The following is a 20,196-nucleotide window of genomic DNA, read 5'->3' on the forward strand; positions in this document are numbered from 1 at the left end:
ATACTAGTCATTGTATCACTTCATCCATCTGGATAAAACAAAAAACATTTCTTAATCTCGTCCTTTTTGTTTCCAAGGATCCTATAGTTCTATATCCACCAATCCCAGCGGAGGATAGGAAGGGAATTCGGGTCCTGTCTCTCTTTGATGGAATTGCAACAGGTGAACTGATATTCAGATATCCAACAGAATAAATGCGAAAAACGTCGCCATTGATTTTAAGTTGTTGTCCTGTAAATTTACTGTACCCGTGGTAGTGTAATATTTCATAATACTAATATGCTAGCAAGGTTTGAATATAAGCTGCGGTTGTACATTACTCTGATTTTCTCTGTCACTGCAGGCTTGTTGGTATTGAAGAGCCTGGGCATTGAGGTAGAGCGCTACATTGCATCAGAGGTGGATGAGGCTGCTATTACAGTGGGTACAGTGCGACACCCTGGGGAGATCACCTATGTGGGGGACATACAAGAGATCACCGGCAAACAGGTCAGTGTTAGCGCACACAAGTCACAACCGGAAAAAGGGTGTTCAGTCTAAATTTGAAGGAATTATTATCTGTAATTTCTTGCAGTGGAATCATTCTCTTTAAAGTGCATAGTAAATATTTTTGTATTTATATGTATGACATGTAAGACTAGAAAATAGATTTTTCCAATGTTGATCAGGCTAACCTTAACTGCTTTGCTAAAAAAGACCTATAAAGCGAAAGGTCACATTACACACACACACACAGCTAAATGAGTCAGAAAAGTGACTTCTTCCTTTCCTTCCCTACTCTGGTCATTTGTTACTGAATGGAGTTTCAATTAGAACGTGTCACAAATGGAGAAACTAGTGCTGTTCTCTCTTTCAAAAACATGGATTGCCTTGCAAAATAATTATGGTGCCTCTTGTATTACATGATCATTTCTAAAATAAACATTTTGTTTTAAAGGATGTTGGGCTTCTTTTTTTATCCTAAATCATACCTAGGTGGATACAGCATTGGTCTGGTGCTGCATCTGTCCCCCACCAGCTCTAAGACTGAGAACGGAGCAATCAAAGACCACCGATCGCTCGGTACTAAGAGCTCCGTGAGCAGAGAGCTGGTGAGTGTCAGTCATTGGCTTTCTGCTCTGACCCACCCCCCCGGGCTGTGGAGGGGGCTGGTACAGCTGGCTCAGGTTTGGCTGTACTTCTCCTTTAACAATAGAACATTATATTAACACAATTCCTTTTATAAACTTGTAAATGTAAACATATACACTCACCTGCCACTTTATTAGGTACACATTGCTAGTACCGGGTTGGACCTCCTTTTGCCTTCAGAACTGCCTTCATTCTTCGTGGCATAGATTCAACAAGGTGTTGGACACATTCCTCAGAGATTTTGGTCCATATTGACATGATAGCAGATTTGATGGCTGAACATCCATGATGCGAATCTCCTGGGCAGGATGGATCCATGCTTTCATGTTTACACCAAATTCTGACCCTACCATCTAAACGTCGCAGCAGAAATCGAGACTCATCAGACCAGGCAATGTTTTTTATAATCTTTTATTGTCCAATTTTGTTGAGCCTGTGTGAATTGTAGCCGCCGTTTTCTTAGCTGACAGGAGTGGCACCCGGTGTGGTCTCCTGCTGCTGTAGCCCATCTGCTTTGAGGTTCCATGTGTTATGCATTCAGAGACGGTATTCTGCATACCTTGGTTGTAACGAGTGGTTATTTGAGTTACTGTTGCCTTTCTATCATCTCAAACCCATTCTCCTCTGACATCAACAGGGCATTTTCGTCCACACAACAGCTGCCCACTGGATATTTTCTCTTTTTTGATCCATTCTCTGTAAACCCAATGATGGTTGTGCGTGAAAATCCCAGTAGATCAGAGGTTTTTTAAATACTCAGACCAGCCTGTGTGGCACCAACAACCATGCCACGTTCAAAGTCACTTAAATCCCCTTTATTCCCCATTCTGATGACCTGTTTGAACTTCAGCAAGTTGCCTTCACCACGTCTAGATGTCTAAATGCATTGAGTTTCTGTCATGTGATTGGCAAATTAGCAATTTGTGTTTCCAAGAAATTGAACAGCTGTACCTAATAAAGTGGCCGGTGAGTGTATATTATAAAATTGACCCAGTATCTTTATGGTTTCATGCTAAAGAACACTGTCAGGCCAATATATAGGGATATTGTGTATTTGTACCCTAAATTATTTTATGTACCTAAAATATATTGTTGTATTTTGCTGCCACATGCTGGTTGAAAGATGAAATCGGTCTTGCAATAGGTGTGACTACACTGATGAACTGATAAACCCAGTAATATGAAACTAGCTCCAGCAGTGGCTGTGCTTGCAGCTTCCTTCAACACACAGATTGTTCATTCCCTGGCTGAGAAGCAATCACCTGCAGACCCTACAGAGCCTTTAGCTTCCCAGGCTAATTAGGATCCAAGCTCACCTGATCCCAAACCCAGAACTGGATCGGGGGATGTGGAATGACAGGTCCCTCTACCAAACCTACCTGCCATTCCATATAAACCCAGGCCCGGCAAAATTAAATAACAACTCAGCAGCATATCGCTGCTGAGAAACTGATCCATCCTGGATTTACCATCTCACACTGTGTAGCAACCTAGGTGAGATGTACACCCCCTCGATCACTTCTCCAGTGACATGTCTACATATCCCCCCCCTCTTTTTCAGACCGGAGGGCTGAGCCTTTTGTCCCCACAGACAACTTACCCTTGACAATGCGTCAGCATTTGCCTGTAATTTCCCTGGCCTGTGTTCCACAGTGAAATTAAAGTTTTGTAGGGAGAGAAACCATCTAGTCACTCTTGCATTTCTCTCCTTGTTTAACTTCATCCATGTTAGGGGGGCATGGTCTGTCACCAACTTGAATTTCCTGCCTAGCAAGTAATACTTTAAAGATTCTAGGGCCCACTTCACTGCCAAACATTCTCGCTCCACAATGGCATAATTTTTCTCGGCCGGGGTTAGTTTTCTACTCAAGTACGTCACCGGATGCTCCTCACCATTCACTACTTGTGAGAGTACTGCACCTAAGCCTGTGCTAGAGGCATCTGTCTGGACCAGAAATTCTCGCCTGAAATCGGGGGTGACTAACACAGGTGGTTGGCACAAGGCAGACTTAAGGCTTTGGAAAGCCTCCTCGGCCTCTGGGGTCCACGTGACCATTGCTGTCTTTCCGCCCTTTGTCAAGTCAGTTAGCGGAGCAGCAACTGAGGCAAAGTTCGGCACAAATCTACGGTAATAACCCGTAATACCCAGGAAAGCTCTAACCTGTTTCCTTGTCAGGGGTCTAGGCCAATTCTGTATTGCCTCAATTTTATTTAGCTGTGGCCTAACCAATCCTCTTCCAACAATGTAGCCCAGATATTTGGCCTCTTCTAGGGCTAGAGCACACTTCTCGGCATTTATGGTCAACCCTGCATCACTTATGGCATCCAACACGGCCTGTACCTTACAGAGGTGACTTTCCCAATCAGGGCTAAAAATGACCACATCATCGAGGTAGGCGGCTGAGTAATCACGATGTGGTCGCAGAATCAAGTCCATCAACCTCTGGAAAGTTGCAGGCGCTCCATGTAACCCGAACGGCATCACTACATACTGGAATAGCCCATCAGGGGTGGAGAAAGCAGTTTTCTCTTTAGCCTCGTCAGAAAGTGGAATCTGCCAATAGCCCTTTGTGAGATCGAGGGTGGTTATGTACCTGGCGTTACCCAACTTCTCAATCAACTCATCTACCCTGGGCATAGGATACGCATCGAACTTGGAGATCTCATTCAACTTTCTGAAATCGTTACAGAACCTCCAAGTTCCATTGGGCTTTGGGATTAGCACAATTGGGCTGGACCATTCACTCTGTGACACCTCAATTACCCCCAGAGCAAGCATACGTTTTACCTCGGCAGATACGGCTTCCCTACGTGCCTCGGGTATCCTATAGGGCTTAAGGTTTACTCTGCTTCTAGGCTCAGTTTCAATGTGATGATGGATGAGGTGTGTACGCCCTGGGAGGTCAGAGAACTTGTTTTTGTTTTTCTGTAAAAATTCCTGAGCCTCCTGTTTCTGTGACACTGATAGAGTATCACCTACCTTGACTGGAGGGATTGGTTGTGACAAATTATTAACAGTATTTGTCGCCCCCAAGGATTCCCTGTCTTTCCAGGGCTTGATCAAGTTTATGTGATAAACTTGGAAAGGCTTCCTTCTACCTGGTTGGTGCACCTTGTAGTTCACCTCACTGATCTTTTCAACAATTTCATAAGGACCTTGCCACTTCGCCAAGAATTTACTCTCAACAGTGGGGACTAGTATAAGGACCCTATCGCCTGGGTTGAATGTCCTGATTCTTGCGGACCGGTTGTAAATTCTACTTTGGGCCTCTTGAGCTCTCTGGAGGTGTTCCCTTACCAGGGGCATTACAGTGGCTATACGGTCCTGCATTTGTGCTACATGCTCAATAACACTCTTGTATGGGGTGGACTCATTCTCCCATGTCTCTTTTGCAATGTCTAGTAGACCCCTAGGGTGATGACCATAGACCAACTCGAATGGTGAGAACCCTGTGGACGCTTGGGGCACCTCCCTAATAGCAAACATGAGGTAGGGTAATAAATGATCCCAGTCACGACCATCTTTTGCCACCACTTTCTTCAACATATGTTTCAAAGTTTTATTAAATCTCTCCACCAATCCGTCCGTCTGGGGGTGGTACACAGAGGTACGGATGTGTGAGATTTTAAATAGTCTGCATAATTCCTTCAATTACTTTCGACATAAATGGCGTACCTTGGTCAGTTAGGATTTCTTTGGGGATCCCAGTCCTAGAGAACATATAAAACAACTCACGTGCAATTGTTTTAGATGCAGTGTTTCTTAAGGGTACAGCCTCAGGATAGCGGGTCGCATAATCCAGGACTACCAAAATATACTGGTGTCCTCTAGCTGACTTTACAATGGGACCCACTAAATCCATGGCAATACGCTCAAAAGGCACCTCTATAATAGGGAGCGAAACCAAAGGACTGCGAAAATGTGACACTGGGGCACTAACCTGACATGTGGGGCACGACTCACAGTATTTTTTAATGTCATCATATATGGCCGGCCAAAAAAACCTCTGGAGAACCCTCTCTCGCGTTTTGTCAGTCCCCAAGTGTCCCCCAAGAACATGGTTATGTGCCATGTCAAGCACCTGACGCCGGTACGGCTTAGGTACCAGAAGCTGTTCCACAATCTCATCTTTAACCTTATTGACTCTATAGAAAAGATCATTAGTCACCGAAAAATGTGGAAATCTTTTTTCAGCATCTGGTTCCTGAGGTACCCCGTTCATAACAGCAACCTGCTCTCTCGCATTTTTGAGAGTGGGGTCCTGTAATTGTGCAGTCCCAAAATTATCGCTAGACACCTCTAAGTCTAGTATATTTTGCTCAGTGGGAGGAGCCTCCTCCTCCCCAGCCAGGACCTGTAAAGGAAAACAGTCATTTTCATCCTGCATACTTTTATCATTCACAGTGGACAAGGCAACCCCCTTAGAGGTATCCTCACTCCTTTTGGGGATTTTTCTTTTTTCCCAGAGAGCCCAGAATAATGGAAAATCGCGCCCCAATATTACATTATACATGAGGTTTTTAACCACACCCACTTCATATTGTACGGTGCCTTGTTCAGTCCCGACTTTAGCCAGCACTATAGGGTACATTTTTGTATCACCATGTATGCACACAACACTCATATGCTTTTTAGACTCTAAGTCCCCAGTCACCAGGCTAGCATGCACCAAGGTTACAAGGCTTCCTGAGTCCATTAACGCTTTAACAGGAAAGTCATTGATTGTAATATCGCAGATTTGCGGTTCAGTCTCTAGTCCAGGAACTGCAGCACAAGATGGTTCCGCAAATAGCGACTGACGCCGGCTAGCGTCACATTCCCTGGGTTCAGAGGTAAGAGGGCAATGGGCCGACACGTGTCCCGCCTCATGGCATCTCCAACACTGGATAGGGCCTGGTCTCTTTGGCAAGGAGTCCTTTTCAGAGCCCCTTAGCCACCCGGGACCATCACCAGTCTTTTGTCCCTGAGACACCACTTGAGCCCTTTTCCCCCCCATCAGCACCCCTCCACACTCCCCCAATAGATGGAAGTCTCTTACCAGCTGACGGCACAGATCTGGCGCTCCGGGGAGGTGAAGATGCTGCAGGAACATCACGGAGGTAGTCCTCAGTCGCCTGGAACCTCTCCACAAGGTTGACAAGTTCGTTTGCATTCTTAGGATCACCTTGTCCCACCCAGCGTTGCAAGTCAGTAGGAAGGGCTCGGAGGTAGCGATCCATCACGACCTTCTCTAGGATTTGTGCAGGAGTAGAAGTGTCTGGCTCCAACCACTTTCTTGCCAAATGGATTAGGTCATACATCTGGGACCTCGCTGATTTGTCCAGACTGTAGCTCCAGTTGCGTACCCTCCGGGCACGGACTGCAGTAGTAACTCCTAGTCGGGCAAGCATCTCCTCTTTTAGCCGAGTATAGTCCTTAACCTCTTGCTCACTGAGGTCATAGTAGGCCTTTTGAGGTTCACCTGTTAAATAGGGCGCAATTACCTCTGCCCACTCAGCGGCTGGTAACTTCTCTCGCTCAGCCACGCGCTCAAATACTGTTAGATAGGCCTCAACATCGTCCTCAGCAGTCATCTTTTGCAGCGCTTTCTGCACAGTCCTTCTCCCAGAAAAAATCTCTGGAGCGGCTCCCATCACCACAGGCGCCTCTCGATTTGCTATCAGGTGCTCAATAAGTTGTTGTTGTGCAGCCATGGACTGTTCATGTCGTCTATTGGCCTCTATCTGAGCCTGCTGTTGTGCAGCGATCATCTGCTGTTGTTCAGCCATGGACTGTTCATGTCGTCTATTGGCCTCTGTTTGAGCCTGCTGTTGTTGCAAACTCACTTGCATAAACTGCTTCAGCATCTCCTCCATGTTGCTGGACTGTTTTTGGAGTGTAGTTGCAGCTTTCACCCAAGACATAAGCAGCTGTAGCCAAGTCTGTCCACACCGTTGCCCCTAGCAACCGACTTTGCCCGCATTCGAACACCAATTGTAAGGGATCTTCCCGGGGTAGGGTGTGTTTGGACACAGTTCACAGCAGACTTGGAATTTGATACAGCAGATCTTGGCGTTTATTCGTGGTACAAACAGTCCAGCAAACAAAATATACAGCAACACCGTGCTTTCTAAGTACAACAAAAATAAAAGTCCTAGCCCGGCTGGGCGCTTACTAACAGGTTCTGCTCACCTATCTGACACTTACAAACACAGCGTCTTTCGCCTGGACATCGCAGGGTGAGTTTTAGCTCCAGCAGTGGCTGTGCTTGCAGCTTCCTTCAACACACAGATTGTTCATTCCCTGGCTGAGAAGCAATCACCTGCAGACCCTACAGAGCCTTTAGCTTCCCAGGCTAATTAGGATCCAAGCTCACCTGATCCCAAACCCAGAACTGGATCGGGGGATGTGGAATGACAGGTCCCTCTACCAAACCTACCTGCCATTCCATATAAACCCAGGCCCGGCAAAATTAAATAACAACTCAGCAGCATATCGCTGCTGAGAAACTGATCCATCCTGGATTTACCATCTCACACTGTGTAGCAACCTAGGTGAGATGTACACCCCCTCGATCACTTCTCCAGTGACATGTCTACAGTATGCAGGATAAAGCAGCCTTTTTACACAATGCAGAACATTAACCCCTTACGTTCCACATTGAATATAACAAGCATGCTATTCTGCATATACAGATGGATTTTACTGTTGTGGCTTTAGTAACACTTTAAAGAGGGTTTCCCACTTAAACATTTTTTTAAAGTTAGCAGCTACAAATACCGCAGCTGCTGACTTTTAATAATCGGACACTCACCTGTCCTGGAGTCCAGCGATGTGGGGGATCGAAGCCCAGCTCGACCCCCTCTTCGCTCGGCAGTGCCGGCATTTTAACTGCCACAGCTGGGCACCCACTACGCATGCGCATGCACGAGCCGCGCGTCGTCACTCAATCATCCAAGACCGGTCACGTGTCTCAGATGATTGACAAGAGGGAGGGGGGAGAGGCGATCTGAGGGAAGTGACGTCAGGAGCCCAGGCACCGAAGGAGACAGACTATGTGGGACCCCCTAGCAACAGGCATTTAGAAGTGAGTAAACAAAAAAAAATTCTCCAAATATTTTTTTTAAGCACATTAATACATTTTTGTTTTTTGGGGTGGAACTCTACTTTAAGTCATTCAGAGAGCAGACAGGAGTTGGAGTAGTCTGCAGATCTGCAGCCTCAGAAATGTGGTGTCTTCCTTCCTTCCTAATGGGAGGCATTGGAAAGGGATGTACATAAACAATGGTAAATAGTATTTTTAAGGTTTTTTAAAGTAATATAAAACATCTATAGTTTAGTGTTAATGTTCCTTTAGTGTATAATTTTTTTGATACCATGACACTTCTTTGCAGATTGAAGCCTGGGGACCCTTTGACTTAGTACTTGGAGCAAGTCCGTGTAATGATCTTTCTGCAGTCAACCCAAATCGTAAAGGCCTTTATGGTATACCAGTGATTATTTTTTTTATAGTGCTCCTTGATTATAAACTGTGTCTTTAAAATGGTTGTGAGCCTTTACCCAGTGAAGTGACTAGGTTTAGGTGATACACAGAGATGAAACAAATCCTCCTATATAAGTTGTGTCTGCTTGTCTGCAGCCCTCTCTTCTCAACAACAGTTCAAAATGCAGAATTTATACAGCTAGTCTGAGATTTTAAAAAGCAGGGGACAAAGATCTGAGATTACACTCTGCAGAGCTCAGTGAGGAGAGCTCTGGGTGCTGATTGGAAGAAAGGCCCAACCCCCTCCCCCCTCGTCACACAGCACACAGGAACAGAGCTGAGGCTGTCAGTCACAGGCTGTATTCCCATACCAGCTGACGAAGTCCCGCCCATAGGAGGTAACATGTACAGGGGGAGGGGTTACATATGACGTCACCTGCAGCCATTTCCTTGGTTGGAAACTTTTGTATATGCCTTCACTCCTGCACGTGGCTTTAAGTGGTATATTTGTAAGTACATTTTATTATCATCAATTGGATTAAATGTTTTAAAACGGAGAGCATTAGAACCCTTTATTTATGCTTTCATACCCATCATGTGATAAATCAAAATGTGCATAAAGCTCCAATTGGGATTTTTAAGTCAATAAAAACTATTTAAGTAAAAAATTATTTATTAGCATGTAGATGTAGAGCCGGCACCTGAAGAGCACGCACTATATGTTTTTGAAATGTAAAGTTACACCTAAACTGCAGTTTAGTTTGGGTATTATTATTCCAAATTTTGACCTCAGCATCAGTCTGACTGGACTATGGGGTGTTCGGCCTGGCCATAGGGGGCGCTGTCTCCTGTGGTAGGCATGAAAACACAGTCTGGTTGGGTGCTTTAAGGTTGCTTTCTCTCGGAGCCAGCCCAGTGGGAGTGTCACTCTTGCTGTGTCTTCTGGGAGAGGGTACTTAAGATGCGAATGTCACGTGGTTTGAGGTTCCGGTCCAGAAGCATGTTCTGACTCCATGGTCCTGGTCCTCCTGACCAGCTCCCAGAGGCCCTCATGGCCTGGGGTGCGGATCCATCCTTTTCCAAGTCTCGGGGCTGGCTAGCCCGAGGCGTGGTAACTGGAAGGAGGGTTTCAAGGTGGTCTGCACAATTTTTTGAAAGAACACTCAGCAAACTATGTGGCCTCAGTTGGGCCTGATGCAGACTTACCTGAAAATGCCAACCTGACGGCCCTTGAAGCTGGCCATCCTGGCTTGCCCTCCCAAAGCGCCCAGAACAAGATATGTGGAGTACTTTGTGGGTAGGGGGGCCATTGATATGCCAGACAATGTCTGAGAGGTATTTTTTTAATACATTTTTCTTTCAAACTCTAATAATCTTTGTTTTCATTTACTGCTTGGCTTTGTTTTAGGTGTCTCCTAGGTTTTTTTGTGGGGTTTTTTTGGGTCTTTTTCTACAACAGTGCAAACCCAATTTCAGAGTGAGATGAGGTGACAGTCTCTTCTTCAGATAATCTTATTATGTTGTGGGTCTGCTACACACACACACCTTGTTTTTGTAATTAATGTATGTAGTGCATTACTGGCCAAAATATTGCTCATTTTCAGCACCATGGCAGAAATATGTGGGGTCATGAAAACGGCGTGATTGGGGAAATTTAAAAAGCACTGTGGGTATTATTTACTAAAGGCAAATCCACTGTGCACTACAAGTGAACTGCAAAAATGCACCCGAAACTGCACTTGGAGTGCAAAGTTGATTTGCCTTTAGTAAATAACACCCATTGTCACAGAAAACAACAACTGTACTACAAATACTGCTTTTGCGCATTGAAAAAGGAAGCCACACATTGTTGATAATATAACTTTTTACTCAAAGCACATTCACATGTGCGTTTAGAAAAGGGTTTTACAACAAACCAAGATTGTTGGTGTATATAAAACATTATTTTTGGTAACATTTTTCTAACTTGCCGTTTTTTGTGTAAACAGGTATGTATCAAAGCATAACATACAGAACACAGGAACTTACAAAGTTCAACTTTGAAAAGTGAAGACAATATCAGATATGAGTATGTACAAACTGGGCTGATATTACCTTCATCGGATGGGGTGTCACCCCTGGAAAAGCCAAATTTGGAAGATGCATACAAATTGTGAATCAAAAAGTGGCCAGTTTCCTCCTGATCCCATGCCCAATGTCAACATGTGCTATCTCCCATAATGGGCTATCAATGTACGTGTTTTGGGGGTGCAACAGCCACTTTAGTAGCAAGGAAGGGGTTGCACCCACAAAATGCGTACATTGATCCCCCATGATGGGAGATAGCACATGTTGACACACTGTGTGAATCTTCCAAATTTGGCTTTTCGAAAAATATAAAAGTGTATTGGAAAAATGAAAATGGATGCTAGCTAGTTTTGGGTGTTTCAGATTCTCCCTAAAACATCAATGATGTTCTTCATTTTTTGCTGAACATCATTGCTTAGCTTACCAGAAGCTGTGGTCTCAGACACTCACCTGTTGTGGTGCAAATTTCGCCAATCTCTACAATCTCTCCTTCCTCCTCCTCCTCTGCTTCCAGTGTCGGTATTTCCCCTTCTTTGGGAGATGTGGGGTCCCTGGTGTCCTCAGATGTCCCGAGTCTTCTCTCCCCTATGAGAATGTAAAAAAGGAATACTTAGCACACAGATATTTGAGGGCAGAAATAGGAATATGAAACATTGCTTGAAAGTGTGGTACAATTGTGGTTTTTGGCAGAGTTCAAAGGTGAAAACATTATTTTTGACACTTTCTAAAGCTGGAATACTTATCAGCAGTGTGAACAAATGTAGTCAAGTGCAACTTGCCAAAACATCGTCTTTGGAGTGGGTTAACGAACGATGTTTATTGCGAACTATTGAACCTATGAACATGAAAGTGGCCATTTTAAACTATACAACATTAAATCAAAGCACATGGAGCAGTATGCAAGCAATAATAATAATATGAACACATGACAACTACTTACTTTTTTGAAGAACTCACTTGATCCTTCTATACTGATCATGCTCCCTCAGTTTCAGGTCTGACCAGCGTTTCCTCAGTTGATCCTTGGTTTGTCATACCCCAAAATTCTTCTGAAGACTCTTCACAACCTTAGTCATAATCTTGGCCTTTCTGACATTTGGGTTAGGTCCATACTTCCCATCATAGTCGTTCCTCTTCAATATGTCCACCATCATCAACATCTCTCCAAAAGATGTATATGTACCACAGTAATTAGGGATGGAAGTACGTGGTAATGCTATATCAGCTTAAGTTTTAGTATTTCTCTGCTACCATTGACCTTGGCCAGCCCCTTCCGTGATATTTAATTATCTTATTTATCTTTTGAATCAGTTTTTATTGTTTATTACCATATTCTTAGGTTTTTAACCTTGTGCAACATCAACGTCTATTTTGGATCTGCTACTCTCGTCTGTTGCTCAGTTGGTGCCTTGTGTGGATGTGTTGCCCTGCCGTCCGGTTTCTGTCTCCACTTCTGGGAGCCGTGATGCACACTGCTGGTCTCCTCCCATCCCTTGCGTCATCTGACGCCTGGTGGGCGGATACTTTTCACTGTGCGTCAACGTCACGCAATTCATGCAGGATGTGCAGCGTCCTTTTATCGCTGCTACGTCCTTGTAGTTGGTTTTTACATACTGCTGGCATCATGGGGGTATGTTGGAGCCACCAGACTGGAGGTACATACTATCCGGCTGGTGGAAGTCCTTCTCTCCCCCCACCCTGCCATGCGGCGTGACGGTGGTGGGACGACTTGTGGTGGTACTCATGGGGGCGGCTCTCTGGGAGGTATGGTTACTCAAGGCTCTTCATACACCAGATCACATGCAGTCTTTTTATGGTAATTTCCCACCTTTTCACTGCATCCCCACCCCCAATAGGCAACTCCGCACTCCCATTCACTGGCGTCATTGGTTTTCTAATTTCCCTCAGCATATGTTTACGGTGGTTCACTTATTGTTCCACCCTCATATTCACAGCCATGTTAGATCCCCTCACCTTCTTACCTGATGATTCCTCACCTTTGCACTCCCTCTTTCTTTTTAACATTCAGCTTCTTTAATTATCTTCCTTATTTCTTCACTTTTTCCACGCCTTGTAATTCCACTGATGGTTCCAATTTTTCACTCTGTCTATAGAAGTGCCTTGTGGTGATTCTATGCCTACTCGGGCTGCGGCCTCTTGTGGCTATCTCCATTGAGCTGCCCACCACGGCTCCCGGTTGGGGATGTATATGGACGGCTTGCGGCACCCACCCACCATACCATCAGTGCACTTACCTGCGTGAGTAAGCATGTACTAGGTGTGGGTGACTTGTGTACCCTACCCTTTTTCATGCATTTTTATTTTTTATTTTTTTTATTTACTTTACCTTACTCCCGAATAGCATATTATTCTTTATTATAGATTGAACACGTGCTTTGCTCCTGATGAGTGGTACAAAGGGCACGAAACGTGCGTAGAGCTATCATATGCCGTGCTTCTATCAAATACATTCAGATTCTGACGTTACTATACATTACCCTAATTGGTGCACAAAGACCTTGGTCCTGCAGGCATTATGCTACATATGCTTTTATCCAATCTTGCTGCGGTGAACTTTGGAGTTTTATTATGATACTTTGTGATATTCATGTTATTATTATGTTTTACCATTATTATTATTATTACTATTATCATGTATTGTTCATTACCTTGTCTATTATTGCAATTTATCTTTTGTAAATCCAACTGCAACGATTAATAAAATTCCTATGCTACTCTTTTGCTACTACGTACTTCATGTAAAGTCCCAATGTCCCTCTTGTTCCCCTTGTTCCCCCTTTCTTTTCATCTCTCCAAAAGACATATTTGAGGCCTTAAATCTTCTCCTCCGGGATCAGGACGTTTCTGGCTCTGAGCTTTCCTCGTCCTCCTCCTCATATTTGAGGCCTTAAATCTTCTCCTCTGAGATCGGGACGTTTCTGGCTCTGAGCTTTCCTCGTCCTCCTCCTCGTTAGTGGAATTATCATGCCCCTGCTGTGTCTCCGCCATGTGCTCTCTCCACTGCGCCAAAAGAGAAGGGGCAAGGAATAGACTAGAAAGAACGTCAGGGGCGAGCGGAGTTTCACGCAAGCACACTGTATATAAAACGCAACACGTGTGTGTAGTACATACGATCTTTGAGCAGAGGGAGGATCTGACGCGCCGATCGTTCAAACAAAGGTATAATTTTAACTTGGTACATCACTAGCCTATACTGCTTCTAGATTGAGGCCTATATTGGGACAAGATTAGGAGAGTTTAGCCTGACATTAGGGTTTGTCTTGTGTTGTGTCTTGCACAGAATATGGATGGGTTTAACAACCACAGCTTCCTCCCCCTGTTCATCGACAAGTACAGGGAGCTGTCCTGTCTGTGGCAAGCTACACATCCCCACTACAGTAACAAATTAAAGAGGCTGGAGTTTGTGAAGCCGGTGGTCCCCAGGGCAGACATCACCTATTTAAAAAATAAAATTGGTGCCCTGAGCAGTACATATCTGAGGGAGCGCAAGAAGGTGCTGAAGTCCGTGAAAACTGGAGCAGCAACAAATGAAGTTTATGTCCCCAGGCTGTGGTACTATGAGAGGCTGCATTTTCTGTCAGACCAGGTTGAGGTCAGGGAATCCCTCTTCTTTCCACGCTTCCTTCTACACTTCATTCCACCCCTGCTGAGGCTTCCGACGCCCAACCAGGGCCTTCCAGACAGGAAGAACTGGAGTAGCCCAGCTTGAGCCAGGTATAGTATTGTTCTACATATTTTTGGGGTAAAAATGAATGATGTTAACTTGATTTTTGCTCACTAATTGCTGATTTTAGAAAGTGTTTCACATATCAATAGACAGTAGTGGCCAAAATATTTGGGCCAAGAATGAAACATTCTGGGCTCAGAATCATAGTCTTTTCTATTTGTTAACAATTTGCAACAAGAGCTGAAAATTGTGTGTGTTTGATGAACCAAAAACTAAAACTATGTCCCTTTTTCATACACAAGAAGACCTCAGCCAGGAGGAGGGTGTGGAATGTGGCAGCCAGGAGGTGGCTGTGGAATGTGGCAGCCAGGAGGAGGCAGGGGTAAGTGGCAGCCAAGAGGTGGGCAGGCCTAGGAGCCTGACTCAATCACAAGTCCCTCCCCTCCGCCTTCCATCCAAAAGGGCCAGAAATGGAGGGAATGTGGAGGAGTTGGCTCGCAAGGTAATCGGGGAGGCTTCAGTGGCCCTCAAAGCCACCCCCACATATCAAGAGGCCTTTGCCGCCTTGGCTGCATGCAAACTGCAGCATATGGAGGAGGGGCAACACCTCATGTGTGAGGAGCTTATTATCCAAACACTGAATAAGGGGTTGAAGGGCCAAATCATACAAACAACAAACTTGTGTGACTTGGATCATGCTCCACACCTCCAGCACCATAGCCACAGCCTGGAAGGAAGCGTGGAAGGAAGACCAGAGAATGATGACCTGGGTTCAGTCTGGTCTCACAGAAGATGCAGGCTCTTGTATGACCACAGCCTGGGGACATAGATGTCATCTGCTGCTGTTTCTTGGACTTCTGGACCAGACTGTTCTCCCTTAGATATGTACTCCTCAGGCCACCAATTTTTGCATTTAAATAGTTGATGTGTGCCCTGGGGCCAAAGGCTTCGCTAATTTCCCCAGTTTCTCCAGCACTGCCTCCCTCTTTATTTGTTCATGACACCTAAATAAAGTTTTTTTTTGTGTCAAGAAATATTTGCCTATGTGTTTTACTTCAAAAAGGACAGTTTATTTGTTAGTAGGGAGGTACATTTCAAAAATACAACGTCAAATTAAAACAAGGGGCACCAACACCAAACAACCTCCTAGAGGTTAAAAAAGAAAACAATAAAATAAAAAGATAATAATGGTTCACCGCCAGGTTTTTATAGCGCTAGGTACCCCGATATACTACCCAATAATGGTTTTAACCCCCTGATTTCCGCTAGTTAACCCTTTCACCCCCTTTTGCCAGTGTCACTAAGCGATAATTTTTCTGAACGCTGCATCAGTGTCGCTAGTGTCGCTAGGTAGCTAGTTATTTTTTTAGGTTCACCGCCAGGTTTTTATAGCGCTAGGTACCCCGATATACTACCCAATAATGGTTTTAACCCCCTGATTGCTGCTAGTTAACCCTTTCACCCCCTTTCACCAGCGATCACAGTATAAGTGTCACTGGTGACGCTGGTTAGCCAGTTAGTTATTTAGGTTCCCCGTCAGGTTTTTATATAGCGCCAGGGACCCCCATATACTACCTAATAAAAATTTGAACCCCCTGATTGCCCCTAGTTAACCCTTTCACCACTGATCACCGTATAAGTGTTACGGGTGACTCTGGTTAGTTTGTTTTTTATAGCATCAGGGCACCCACCATTTATTACCCAATAAAGGTTTAACCCCCTGATCACCCGGCGGGTGATATCAATTAGGTTTTAGGGTCAGGGTCTGCGTCGCCCCAGGCAGCGCTAGGTTAGTGCCAGTACCGCTAACACCCACACGCAAAGCATACACCTCCCGTAGTGGTATAGAATCTGAAAAGATCAATATCTGATCTGATCAGATCTATACTAGCGTCCCCAGCAGTTTAGGGTTCCAAAAAAACGCATTGTTAGCGGGATCAGCCCAGATACCTGCTGGCACCTGCGTTTTGCCCCTCTGCCCAGCCCACCCAAGTGCAGTATCGATCGATCACTGTCACTTACAAAACACTAAACACATAACTGCAGTGATCGCAGAGTCAGGCCTGATCCCTGCCATCGCTAACAGGTTTTTTGGTAGCATTTTATATTCAAATCCGGAAGGCAGTGCTTGGTTTTCGGGGTCCCGTACGTGGCTAGGCTCCCAAAAAGTCCCCCACATGTGGTATCCCCGTACTCGGGAGAAGCAGCAGAATTTATTTTGGGGTGTAATTTGACTTCTGCCCATAGCATGTGTGAGCAATATATCATTTAGTGACAACTTTGTGCAAAAAAAAAAAAAAGTTTGTAATATTCCCTCAACTTTTGGCAAAATATAAAATATTCCATGGACTCAACATGCCTCTCAGTAAATAGCTTGGGGTGTCTACTTTCCAAAATGGGGTCATTTGGGGGGGTTTTGTGCTATTTTGGCATTTTATGGCCTTCGAAACTGTAATAGGTAGTGAGGAGTTAAATCAAAAATTTGCACCCTTAGAAATCCTGAAGGTGGTGATTGGTTTTCGGGGTGCCGTGCGCGACTAGACTCCCAAAAAGTCCCACACATGTGGTATCCCCGTACTCAGGAGAAGCAGCAGAATGTATTTTGGGGTGTCATTTCACATATGCCCATAGCATGTGTGAGCAATATATCATTTAGTGACAACTTGGTGCAAAAAAAAAAAAGTTTGTAATATTCCCGCAACTTGTGGCAAAATATAAAATATTCCATGGACTCAACATGCCTCTCAGTAAATAGCTTGGGGTGTCTACTTTCCAAAATGGGGTCATTTTGGGGGGTTTTGTGCTATTTTGGCATTTTATGGCCTTCGAAACTGTGATAGGTAGTGAGGAGTTAAATCAAAAATTTGCACCCTTAGAAATCCTGAAGGTGGTGATTGGTTTTCGTGGTGCCGTGCGCGACTAGACTCCCAAAAAGTCCCACACATGTGGTATCCCCATACTCGGGAGAAGTAGCGGAATATATTTTGGGGTGCAATTCCACATATAACCATGGCATGTGTGAGCAATATATCATTTAGTGACAACTTTTTGTAACTTTTTTTTTTTTTTTTTTGTCATTATTCAATCCCTTAGGACAAAAAAAAAAAATATTCAATGGGCTCAACATACCCATCAGCAATTTCCTTGGGGTGTCTACTTTCCAAAATGGGGTCATTTGGGGGGGATTTGTACTGCCCTGCCATTTTAGCACCTCAAGAAATGAGATCGGCAGTCATAAATTAAAAGCTGTGTAAATTCCAGAAAATGTACTCTAGTTTGTAGACGCTATAACTTTTGCGCAAACCAAAAAATATACGCTTATTGACATTTTTTTTACTAAAGACATGTGGCTGAATAAATTTTGCCCTCAATGTATGACTAAAATTTAGTTTATTCGATTTTTCTTATAACAAAAAGAAGAAAATATCTTTTTTTTTCAAAATTTTCGCTCTTTTTCCATTTATATCGCAAAAAAAAAAAAATCGCAGAGGCAATCAAATACCATCAAAAGAAAGCTCTATTTGTGGGAAGAAAAGGACGCAAATTTCGTTTGGGTGCAATATTGCATGACCGCGCAATTACCAGTTAAAGCAGCGCAGTGCGAAATTGCAAAAAGACCTCTGGTCCTTAAGGTGTTTATTGGTCCGGAGCTGAAGTGGTTAAACAATTTTTAACATTGCAGCGTGACGAATGTGCTATATCGATTACGAATGGTAGTTTTACCTGACCGAGCGCTTCCGTCTCAGAATTTATTCTGAGCATGCGTGGCACTTTGTCCGTTGGACTAGGCTATACACGATCGGAATTGACGCGCATCGGATCATGTTGTCGGAAAATTTTATATCCAGCTCTCAAACTTTGTTGGTCGGACATTCCGACGGAAAAAGCCAGATGGAGCCCACACACGGTCGGATTATCCGACAACACGGTCCGATCGGACATTTTCATTCGGAATTTCCGACCGTGTGTACAAGGGCTTAGTATACGGAATGATGAGTAAGGACTAAGCAGTAGATAATATTTGGTGTCCAGATCACATAAACAGTAGCAGGGCCACATTAGGTGCAGCAGTGAGCAGTAATAAAACTTAATCTACAAAATATAGGAACTATACTGCCAGAGTGCATTAATGTCAGTTATGCTGCACTAGACTGACTGGTATGTACTGTCTGTGAGAAAATGGTAGAAAGGGGAAATGGGCACAAAAAAGGGTTTGTATGATGATTTTAAAAGGAAGGGTAGTTCTTTAAATTGTTCTTCTGCTGGCTTTTGTTAGGGCCCTTTAAGAAGAGTTGGTGCAAGTATTAGCCATGCTAACAAATCAGCATGCAATATAGTGTCCAAGGGGGTATAAATGCAAAATAGGTAAGGCACAGATGCAGTGTGGATGTAATGTATTTATTGTCTTGCTTCCAGTGACTCATTTCTTGCTAACAGTGCGAATGATTGGCGATAAATCCTCTCACTAATCCTTGTGATGCAGCTGTAAGCTTTGCTGTAGAATGTAGTGCCCCGCTCTCACCCTCTGAAATGTCTCCTGAATCCAGCGGTGGGAAAAAGTGGTTGAGAGGACACTCTGGTCCCTCTGCGGTAATGATTTGGTGTGGTCTGTGTTGGGCAGCAAGGGTGCCTCTCTCCTCCTGGGCCTCCACACCATCTCCCACGGATCAATCTTGCTACAGTCTATCAGCGGCTGCAGGTGTGCACTCCCATAGTCCGTGGTACCAAGAAAACAAAGTTTTTCTGGGCAATTAAGTAAGAGTTATTTCACCACTCCCCCTGCTCCTTAGTACGTCTTGGGAACTGTAGTGTAAAGAGTCCAGTGGCCACACTCTATGGTTGCCATCTTGATCTAAAACTCCCTTGATTCACAGTGCTCTGCATGGAAGTCTATGAACTGGCATGGCTATGGCTTCCCCCCTTCATGGTGGGGGGATAGTGCAGCATACCATCAATATTATAGTAAAAAGTAGAGAAACAGATGGCATGGTCTCCTTCTCCATGTTGTTGTTCATGTTGCTGTAGTCCAGCACCTGGCTACACCTTGATGTCAGAAAAACCTGTCAGAAGTGACTCATTGATACAGATAACAGAGAAAGAAAACAGCAGCCCGAAATGACATTCAGTCAGGGCTCGAAGTGGACAAGTACACACTATAGTGGGATATGCTTTGCATGTCAGAGATAACTGAAAGGGGTTGTAAACCCTCGTGTTTTTTCGCCTTAATGCATCCTATGCATTAAGCGGAAAAAACTTCTGTCACTGAGCAGCCCCCCGGCCCCCTGTTTTTCTCACCTGAGCCTATTCGTTCCCTCGCCGGAGACACGCTTTACCTCTCTGGCTGGGGTTCTCGGCTCTTGATTAGATAGATAGATAGCAGCGAAACCATTGGCTCCTGCTGCTGTCAATCAAATCCAATGACACAGGGTGCGGGGCTGATTCCGTAATTCTGTGTCTATGGTTGCAAATGCTGGACTCAGGAGGTTTCCTCCATGATAACCCCCAGGGAGAGCGCTTCTGGGCATTTATTGATGCGGAGAGGAGCCGCGAGCGCTGTTGGAGGACCCCAGAAGATGGTGATCAGGGGCCACTCTATGCAAAACGAACTGCACAGTGAAGGTAAGTATGACGGTTATTTTTTATTTATTTTTTTTAAACCAAGGGTTTACAACCTCTTGAATTGCATGCAGAGGGTTCACCTGTCCTAAAGCTCTTTGAGACTGAAGGTTGAAAGCAGTAGTGGATTATAACAACTGGTGACTCTTTTTTTCCATAAGGTGATCATCAATGATTTCCTCTGTGTTGCTCTCAGTAAGAGTTTCCTTTTAAAATATTTGAACGATCATG

At 44.5% G+C, this 20,196-nt stretch overlaps 1 protein-coding gene across 4 annotated transcripts in view; it reads left to right on the forward strand.

Moving 5' to 3' along the window:
- LOC143989098 (DNA (cytosine-5)-methyltransferase 3A-like) overlaps nt 1-20,196 on the forward strand; it is a 137,143-nt gene that overhangs the window by 74,242 nt on the left and 42,705 nt on the right. For all 4 annotated transcript variants that reach the window (XM_077489118.1, XM_077489119.1, XM_077489120.1 and 1 more), the window contains 3 exons: nt 78-162; nt 344-489; nt 8,506-8,596. In XM_077489118.1, coding sequence (XP_077345244.1) covers nt 78-162; nt 344-489; nt 8,506-8,596 — 322 coding nt within the window. The remainder of the gene's footprint in view (nt 1-77; nt 163-343; nt 490-8,505; nt 8,597-20,196) is intronic.

This window comes from Lithobates pipiens, unplaced genomic scaffold, assembly GCF_037356315.1.
Source record: "Lithobates pipiens isolate NorthernLeopardFrog02 unplaced genomic scaffold, aLitPip1_a1.2 Scaffold_18, whole genome shotgun sequence".
NCBI classification, from domain to species: Eukaryota; Metazoa; Chordata; class Amphibia; order Anura; family Ranidae; genus Lithobates; species Lithobates pipiens.